At 45.5% G+C, this 9,980-nt stretch overlaps 2 protein-coding genes across 2 annotated transcripts in view; one reads left to right on the top strand and one right to left on the bottom strand.

The window, feature by feature from the left end:
* LOC103076278 (zinc finger protein 551-like) overlaps window positions 1-9,980 on the bottom strand; it is a 220,216-nt gene that overhangs the window by 150,831 nt on the left and 59,405 nt on the right. The gene's annotated exons all lie outside the window — the stretch shown is intronic.
* LOC103088734 (zinc finger protein 239-like) lies at window positions 1,298-6,304 on the top strand. Its single transcript, XM_082931086.1, is given in 3 exon segments — window positions 1,298-1,441; window positions 3,441-3,567; window positions 4,845-6,304. Coding segments are annotated over 3 exon segments (1,731 nt in total).

The following is a 9,980-nucleotide window of genomic DNA, read 5'->3' as shown; positions in this document are numbered from 1 at the left end:
CACTCTTTCTCATAGTTAGAGTTGCTTCTTTGCAGGGAGAGTCTTATCATCTCATCAACTGAGGATCTGAATGTTTTCTCTGTGGGGTTTAGCTAATGTATTCAGTCTTCAGAGGCTCTGTGTAAGCACTTAGTGGCTTACCTAGATGGTCCTTTGAATAGGGCTCCATGACGTGGAATATAAAACCTGTTGTTTCCCCAAGAAAATTATGAACTTTGTAATGTTTTCTAAATCAAGATCCCAAACGTTTTTCTTGGTGCAGTTATTGTATTTTTTCAAGAATTCACATATTTTGGAAATGTTCTTAGTGCTTATGAAGTCATGCAATTGTTTTTTTTGTTTGTTTGTTTTTTGTTTTTTTTTTTTGGTGGTACGCGGGCCTCTAACCATTGTGGCCTCTCCCGTTGCAGAGCACAGGCTCCGGACGCACAGGCTCAGTGGCCATGGCTCACGGGCCCAGCTGCTCCACGACATGTGGGATCTTCCCAGACTGGGGCACGAACCTGTGTCCCCTGCATCGGCAGGCGGACTCTCAACCACTGTGCCACCAGGGAAGCCCCATGCAATTGTTTGTGCATGCACACGCACTTGTAGGGAGTGCTTGTCCCTTGTCAGTTTACATGGTATTTTTAGTTAGAACTTCTTAGCATCTTTCATACCAAATGATTTATATACATGTAGATTAGCAAGTCACTGTCACTAAATCATTCTCACAGAGAGTGTGTGTGATCTTTGGCAGTTCAATTCAAGAGTGAATACCTCAAGGGAGTTCCCTGGTGGTCAATGGTTAGGACTCTGTGCTTTCAATGCCAAGGGCGGGGGTTCCGGCCCTGATTGGGGAACTAAGATCTCACAAGCTGCAAGCCATGGCCGAAAAAGTAAATACCTCGAAATATCCTTAAAGATTTTATATCTTCATCTATTTAAACTCATTAAGTAGATAAAATATACAGAGGCGTCTTATCGACTGCTTTAATTCAGTGTTTTATTTACTCTTTAATTCAGTGTTTTATTCACTGCTGTGAGAACTACATTGCCCAGAGGACCCTGAGCCAGCAAATTCACGTCAGCGTGGAGCCAATGAAGGTCCAGGACTGGGGCATTTCCCTGCATGCCATCGTGTCAGGGCGGGATTTCCAGCATTCTCCTAGTGGCAGTCTGTTTCCTACTCAGAGGTTTCACAGCTCTGTGTCTGGTCCGAGGTGACCAAATTAAAGAGGAGACACGACCAAGAGGAATTATCCTTGCTGCACAGAGTCGGATCTGAAGCACTGGGTTGCTCCACCCACAGACTCCCATGGCGGCGGCAGTGCTGAGGGACCCGCCTCAGGTAAATGCTCGTCCTCCAGGCCCTCACCACCCTCACTCCACCAGACACTATAGCCCCGAGTGCGGGGCGCTTGCTCCCGTGCCCGCAGCCCAGGCCCTGGTGTCCAGGATGGTGAGGCGGCCATGGGTGGGGCCCTGGGGCCCTGTTTCTGACAGACAGTGTGATGGCGCGTGGGAGAGGGTCACAGGTGGAGGGATCGGCAGGTGTATAGGTTTGGAGGTCGGAGGATTCAGGAAACCTGTTTCTTTAGGGAACAGAGCATTGAGATGGAGTGGCCCCTGGATTGGCAGGCTCGGGGGTGGGGGGGTTGTTTCTTCATTCTGAAGGCCCTGGGAACCATGGGGAATTTCAACAAAGAAGACAAATGAAGTTTTCCAAAAGGCTTTTTAAAGGAAGAACAGACTGGAGAGGTTTGATGACAGTGAAGCACAGGGAGACTGAGTCCTTGTGCAGGTCACATAGCTGCTAAGAGTCAGCACTGAGGACTGAATCCCAGAGTTTAGACAGCCTGAGGTCTCTTTGCTCCAGTGGTGAGCAGAGCTATAATGGAGACCAGAGCCCACTGAACTCCAACATGGTTGCCTGCCTCCACTGACCTCTGCTCAGTGGTTCCCATAACAGTTGAAGTGCTTTAAGAATCTACACAAGTAAGGGGAGGGTGTCCCAGGGTCTCACTGATCATGACCCTATGCATGTGGTATCTGGGGTTGTGGTATCCTGGGACCCTGCAGAAACATCAACCGAGGCTGGAGATTATATGGAGGTGTTCCCAATTCCTGAAATTAGTAAAGTCGTCAAGGGCATAGGAACCAGTATGTGCCAGATGCTTGAAGGTGAGGCCAAGCTGGGAATATTCAGGGAAATGTAAGTCTCCTTCTGATGAGAACAGAGTAGGGGGGCAGGACTCAGGCCTGGAATGTCTCCCTGAGAATTGGGTGTTGATTTTGGAGGTGGTAGGAGCAGTGGGGGAGATTGGGTCATAAGATGGAGGTGAACTTACCCATGCCTTAACCTGTTCCATCTAGCTGCAGAGAAGAAAGGTCTAGAAATTTGAGACAGAATTCAGCATTAGACATAGGCAAGATGTTTTAAGAGAGGTAGCCATTGAGGGAGGAGAGGATAATCTAGCAGCCACGGTTTCCAAGGGAAGAGTGGACATGAGGTGAATGCAGAGGCCTAGGAGTAACTGAGGCAGGAAGACCCTGAGGATGGGGCTGCTGCTTATTCACCATTCTTGACTCACCAGAATTTTGTGGTGACCTTTTGTGGATCCTCCAAGGCCGGTTGATGAGCTTAGGGATGAATAGGACACCTGTGAGTTACTCGGCCTCATGTTACGGGCAGAATTATGACCCCCTAAAGTCTTATGTTGAAGTTTTAATCCCCAATAACTCAGCATGTGGCTGTGTTTGGAGATACAGTTTTTTATTAATATGAACCCTCATCCAACATGTCCAGTGTCCTTGTAATAACAGGAAATTTGGGCTCAGACACAGAAGAAAGACCCAGTGAAGTCACAGGGAAATGACAGCCATCAATAAGCCAAGGATTGAGGCTGTAAACGCAACCAACCTTGCCAACACTTGAACTGTCAGAAAATAAATTTTTATTGTTTAAGCTAGCCCCTATGTGGTACTTTGTTGTGGTAGCCTTAGCAGGAGGTGGGGTCCTGCAGAGGTAGCAGGGCACTCTCAATGCTGTATGATGAGTAACGGGGAGACAAATGGAATTCCTGTGGCTGTGGGGATGCACTTATGGCGTGCACAGATGCAAGAGGTGCTAAGAAAGATGTGCACACAGAGAGGGAGCATGAGCTGATGATTCTACATCTTTGGTATTAGGGACTTAAGAGTGCAGGTTGAATCTACATTTGATTGTACCTGGGAGGTATGCTCTGGGGTATCCCAGGGATATGGCCTGGCTGGGGGCTTGTGGGGCCCTGCAGGCAGGACCATGTGGAGAGAGTGACATTAGTGGCACCAGGGCCTGGTGTCGCCTCCGAGTTGGAGAGCTTGGGAGGAGGGTAAGCATGGGGTAGATGTGTGAATGATGGGTTGTGGGTCCTTGGGAGAGAGGCTTTTTGTGATTTCATCTCTCCCCATCATGGCAGGGTAGTGTGGCCTTTGAAGACGTGGTAGTGTACTTCTCCTGGGAGGAGTGGGGGCTCCTTGATGAGGCTCAGAGATGCCTGTACCACGATGTCATGCTGGAGAACTTTGCACTTGTGACCTCACTGGGTAAGGCCCTCGCACCCACCCCAGTACCTTGGGCTAGACTATGATCTTCTCACGTTTAAACAGTAGGTTCTGCCTCCTTTCCCAGTTCCCTGGCTGGGTACTGTGGTCGACAGGGCTGGGCTGAGCGACCGCCCTCTTCTTGAACCTGCAGCCACTGGTGTGCTGCCCCAGTGAGCCTGATGGATCACACCTTACTTGCCCTCTCCCTGGCTGGGTAACTGTCCAGGTCCATGGCTCCTGCCCAGGTTTTTCTGTCTCCTTTCTGTTGATATTCTTCCTGTCTGTGCCAGCAGTTGCCATTGATAATATGTTGACTACCTTTGGGGAGGATGGGCTTTTTTTTTTTTTTGGCCATGCCCCATGGCTTGTGGGATCGTAGTTCCCCAACCAGGGATTGAACCTGGGCCCTCGGCAGTGAAAGTGCAGAATCCTAACCCCTGGACTGTGAGGGAATTCCCATGGGCTATTCTTATAATATGCAGAATTGCTCTGGGCCAATGCTAGTCCATCACCTGTTCTGTCATTGCCTTAGGACTCAGGTCCCAGGCAGTTGTTCAACTGGGGTTCAGAAAGAAGAGTGCTGGGATGGACATGACTGCAGCCATGGCGAGATGGGCTCAGAGCAGGTCTCTCTTTGGTGAATGGCAGCTGACGGAGGGCATGACATCAAGACTGTATTCAGATCATATGGAACCTGTCCTGTGTCCACCAGTGTGTTGATGGTGATGCCAGTGACCACACTTCACTTCTACCTTTCCTTCCTTACTGTGGACACTTCTATAACTTCTGATTCTTCTTTGGGTCCCTGGCTGTCCCCACCTTTCTACTTTCATGTGTCACCTTTTCTCTACTCTTCCCCCTACAATGTTTCCCAAGATTAGGTCCCACATAATGTGTTGCAAGGCATGCACATATCATTAAATAGACTGTGAATACCATGTAGTCAGTTGCAACCATATCTTCCTGGGCCTGGATACTTGAACACAGCACTCAAATATCATCAGCAGCCAAGGCCCTCCTGAAGGGTATTGGCAGAGAAGTTAATTGGAGATGTTTCTTCCTGTGCTGCATGCCACCCTGACAGCCTCCATCTTGCAAGGGCTCCCTACTTCTTAGGGCTTTCAGAGTCCCAGTACTGCAAAGCAGCTCTTTCATCAACCTCATATTGAAAACAATCCAATGACCTCATTCTTTGGTGTGTCTGACACATTTGTGTTGGGGCCGCCCCACCACCGCCAAAGACAACATGCATTTCACCAGCATTTCTGTGCTTTCAGGTTGTTGGTATGGAATGGAGGATGAGGAAGCATTTTCTGTGCAGAGTGTGTCTGTAGAACAAATGTCACTGGGCAAGACTCCAACTCCAGATCCATCCATTCAGAAGACTCACCCCTGTGAGAAGTGTGTCATGGCCGGGAGAGACATTTTGTATCTGCCTGAGTATCAAGGATTGCATCCTGGGCAGAAATCATACACCTGTGAGGCATGTGGAAAACAATTTTGGTTCAGTCCAAACAGTCACCAGCACCAGAAGCACAATGATGAGAAGCCATTCAAAAGGGACATAGATAAGGCCTCATTTGTGACGAGCTACAGGTTCCATGTTTCAGGGAAGACCTTCACCTGCGAGGAAGTTAGGAAGGATTTCCTGGCTATGTTGAATCTTCTTCAGCATCAGGCTACTCTCAAAGGGGCAAAGCCACACAGCAGCTTCAGGTGTGGGGAGTCCTTTCATAGCGGAAAAAGTCATTACAAGTACAGTGAGTATGAGAAATTGTTCAGCTATGAATACACACTTTTTCAGGATGAGCAACTTCACACTAGAGAAAGTTACTATGGCTGTGAGAAACCCTTTAACCAAAGCTCCATCCTTATTAATTGCCAGAGACCTGACACAGGAGCAAGGTCTTATGAGTGCAGTGAATGTGGGAAATCCTTTAGCCAAAGCTACAGACTCATTCAACACCACAGAAGTCACACTGCAGCAAGGCCTTATAAGTGCAATGAATGTGGGAAAGCCTTCAGCTACAAATTAAGACTTGTGCAGCACCTACAAATTCACACTAAAGTGAGGCCTTATGAGTGTGGTGAATGTGGGAAGTCCTTTAGCTACAGCTCCACTCTCATTAAACACCAGAGAGTTCACACTGGAGCAAGGCCTTATAAGTGTGGTGAGTGTGGGAATTCCTTTAGCCAAAGCTCCAACCTCATTCAGCACCAGAAGATTCACAGTGGAGCGAGGCCTTATAAATGTAGTGAATGTGGAAAATCCTTCAGCTACAAATGCAAACTTGTGCAGCACCTGCGAATTCACACTGGAGAAAGGCCTTATGAGTGTGGGGAATGTGGGAAATCCTTTAGCCACAGCTCCACTCTTAATCAACACCAGAGAATTCACACTGGAGCCAGACCATATAAGTGTGACGAGTGTGAGAAATCCTTTAGCCAAAAGTCCAACCTCATTCAGCACCGGAGAGTACACACAGGAGAAAAGCCTTATGAGTGTGGGGAATGTGGGAAGTCCTTTAGTCAAAGCTCCCACATCATTCAACACAGAAAACTTCACACCAGATAACCTCATGAATGCAGTGACTGGGAGAAAACCAGTTACAGCCAATGGTCTTTAATTAAACAAGTTCACAGCCTGGATAAAATTTATTTGTGCAGCAAAGTTGGGAAAAACCTTCATCTAAAGGTCTCTGAGACCTACAGGGAACATGGGTTTTCAGTGTACTAGAACTAGAGTGTTTTTGTGAGGGAGCCATCTGCTTGACGTTGAACCTTATACAGCTGAGCATCCAGAGTGGGAAGGTTCCCCAGGAGTTCTAGGTTTGTGGAAAGCTTTTAGGATCCTCTTTGCATATGCTACTGCTGGCTCTGTTGCCTGAATTATGTCCCTTCCAGTTTCTGTGGCAGAAGCCTCACTTCTACCACTTAGTAGTTTCCAGGTTCCAATAGTATGTATGTCCCTTGCAGTGATCAGGGAAGGCAGATGTCTCTGTCCCATTCTCTACAGAACAGTAAGGAGGAGTAATTTTCAAGGGAGGAAGCACCTCTAGTGCCTCTGTGAGAAGTATAAATCAGTTCCCTTTTCCCAAGGATATCACATAATGCTGAGCACTACTGTGGGGAAGCTGTTCCCCAGGTACTGCAAAGGAATCATGTGCCTTCATGTCTAGAGTTTTCTGGTGTTGGTTGTAAGACAGCGGTGAGGCTGGAACCTAAATTCACACACAGTGGATGTGACTCATATGCACTGGAGGAGGCTGTGGCGGTGAGAGAGGTGTGCCTCTTCTAAAGGTGCCTCCACAAATATTCAGTGACTGTGGCTACATTGTGTTGGATGAGGTGTACATGCCATAGCTGTGTTCTTCCTGTAGCTGCAGTCATTTTCAGAGCATATAAAGCTTTGTATATTTGTGTAGCCTCTGGGCTGTTCACTCTAAGGATACTGCTGCATGGAGAAGAAAATGAAAATAGAAAGGAGATCTTGAAGCCCAGAGATACAGTTTTTGTGACCTAGCATCTGTTCCTGCCACCTCAGAAATGATATTTATGAATACTTTCTGCCCTGTTGGAGGGCTGCCCTTCCCAAGCTTTCTAAACATCTGGTTATGAAAAAAAATGGGGAATTAGATTTCTACTTAAATTCTTACAAAGGTTTATTGACATATAATTGATTTAAATTGTACAGTGTGGTTAGTTTTGACATAGTGTAAAAACCATGAAACCATTAAAAATAATCCTGATGGTTATCACATCTGTAATTTATAGTTACTTCGCTTGTATTTTTGGCCACACCACACAGCTTGTGGGATCAAGCCTGGGTCGTGGCAGTGAAAGCCCGGAATCCTAACCCCTCGACTACCAGAGAATACACCCTTTTAAAATCTTTCTGCCCTCACAACTACTGATTTACTCTTTCACAGTAAATTAGTTTCATAAAATTTTGTTTACTTTTAAAAAATTGTGTTTTCCTTCCCTGCTGCATAATTATTTTCTGATTCATAAATGTTTGCTTATGTAAATACTTCATTCTTTTTATAGCTGAGTACTATATGCTGTCTAGATGAACCACAATTTGTTTACCCACTTTTCTCTTAATGGCCATTTTGGCTTGTTTCCAATTTTCGCCTGTTACAAATAAAGCCTTATGTATGTACACAATGGAAAGGCACAGGCGATGAAGCCTCTTTGTTTTTTTCATGTTAGGGGTAACGTTGCATCTCGTCGCCACACTATATTACTGAATTATGTAACACATAAACCTCTTCAGAGTCCATTTCTAAGATGTAAACCTTTCATAGCTCCAATATCAGTGCTCAGACATCCCACTTTAAAGCTTTTGTGTTCCATAAATCTCTTAACGTATAGGTAGGTAGATACTACATCTCTGAAGTTCCCCAATCATTCCACTAGAGTTTGCAACATTCTATATGTGGTTTGTTGGGTCTCTCAAACTACTTAACATGCTGACCACCCCACCAATTTGAAGAGATTAGGGTGGGCAAGTTGAAGTGTCTTGATGGTGCACATCTGTGGCATTGTTTTTACTTCCAGGGCTCCACACAGCCAGGAAATTTTTCAGGTACTGTATGTGCAAGAGTGTGAGCAACTCTCCTTCCTACACCTTAATTCCCAACCCTTCTGGTGTAAATTTGCAAAGGGATGGTGAACCCGTGGAACATCCCCATCCTTCCTTGGACCCTAATAAAGGCAGAGTTTCAGGTCCATACTCCCTGCACCCACAACCTCGCTGTGGCATGCCCCCAGGGTGCCCTCCAGGCTCTGTGAATAATGTTTCTCAAGCTTGATAGTTTTGAAGTGCTTCCTACCACCTCTTGCAGTTCTCTTATCATGATCATATGTAGGAAACACTTCAAAAAACTAAGATAACTGCAAGGGGTGGCCCAGCCACAGTGTTAGTTGGCCCTGGTGTAGGTATAAGTGTCTTTTACAGGTGAGCCTTGGGCATTCCCAGCTGAGAGTCACTACTTCCACTAGGCTGGGAACCAGAGCATACTAGCTTCAAGGTGACTTGAAAGGAGTGAAAAAACCTGTCACTTCACGTGGTACTAAAAAGTACCCCCTCAGAGAGCACTCCACAACTATAAGCAGAAAAAAATCACAACCTGTTTGTAATTTTTTGTAAAGCACAATAAGTGCACCAAGGGAAATATTTGAGCCCTGACTTTTGCAAGACAACTGTAGTGGTAAAGTGGTATAGAATCCTACATAAAAACATAGGAAACTTCTTATGGAATATTTCTATTATTTTCACATTAACAGTATTTTTAATCACCCTAGAATGTTTTCTTTAAACATTCACCCTGTAATCGGTATAAATCCACTTCACTTGGGAAACTTGGAATTTTGATAAATAAACATTTGTTAAGAGAAATATCCCTAAGCAAATCACAGTATCTTTGGCAGGATACATAATAAATTGATGACAAATTTTAACTTCAACTCCTTCCAGTGATATCTTTGAATGAGGAGGAAGGGGGATTGGGAAAGTACAAGGGGAAAAAACGTATGTTTTATATGTTTGCTTTAAAAAGTTCCCTGGGGATTTGATAGATGGATTTAGTCAGCCAGGATTAGCTAGGGGAAAACATCTAATCCCTGAAAACTACTTGGTGTCAGGCAAGAGTCATTAAAAGATGCTGAGACCTGAGAAGTAACCCCACACATAGATGTGTTGAATTTCCGTCAGCCCTCAAAATTTCTTAACTTTCACAGTAGAAACTTGGAAGGGAGAATAAGAAAAAAGCCAGCTTCATGAAACTGGCCCAAAATGGGGGAAATGCACATCAAAACATTTGTCACTTTTGAACACACCTACTTAAAAATCCTTGTGTGTGCCACACATTATTGTAAAAAAACAATTTTAATTATTTTTAATTATGAAAATTAATAAAATTGTTAATAGGATAAAAGTTTCTAAGGAGAAAGGCTAACTTAGAGTAACAAGTGCAGGGGATTGGGCTCTAAATTAAACTTTATGGGGGCAGAAGCCTCAGAGGTAGGGCTTCCCTGGTGACTTAGTGGTTGAGAATCTGCCTGCCAATGCAGGGGACACAGATTCAATCCCTGGTCCGGGAAGATCCCACCTGCCAGGGAGCAACTAAGCCCGTGTGCCTCAACTACTAAGCCTGTGAGCCACAACTACTGCACCCATGTGCCACAACTACCGAAGCCTGTGCGCCTAACAGCCCCTGCTCCACAGAGAGAAGATACGGCAATGAGAAGCCTGTGCATTGCAAGGAAGCGTAGCCCATGCTTGCCATAACTAGAGAAAGCCCACGCAAAGCAACAAAGACCCAACACCCAGCCAAAAATAAATAAATTTATTATTTTTTAAAACATCCTCAAGGAAAAGATGTTCCAAACCCCCCATTTTTTTTTTTTTT

The sequence above is a fragment of the Lipotes vexillifer genome, unplaced genomic scaffold, assembly GCF_000442215.2.
Source record: "Lipotes vexillifer unplaced genomic scaffold, Lipotes_vexillifer_v1.1 scaffold995, whole genome shotgun sequence".
Lineage (NCBI taxonomy): Eukaryota > Metazoa > Chordata > Mammalia > Artiodactyla > Lipotidae > Lipotes > Lipotes vexillifer.
This window is presented reverse-complemented; position numbering and strand designations above follow the sequence as displayed.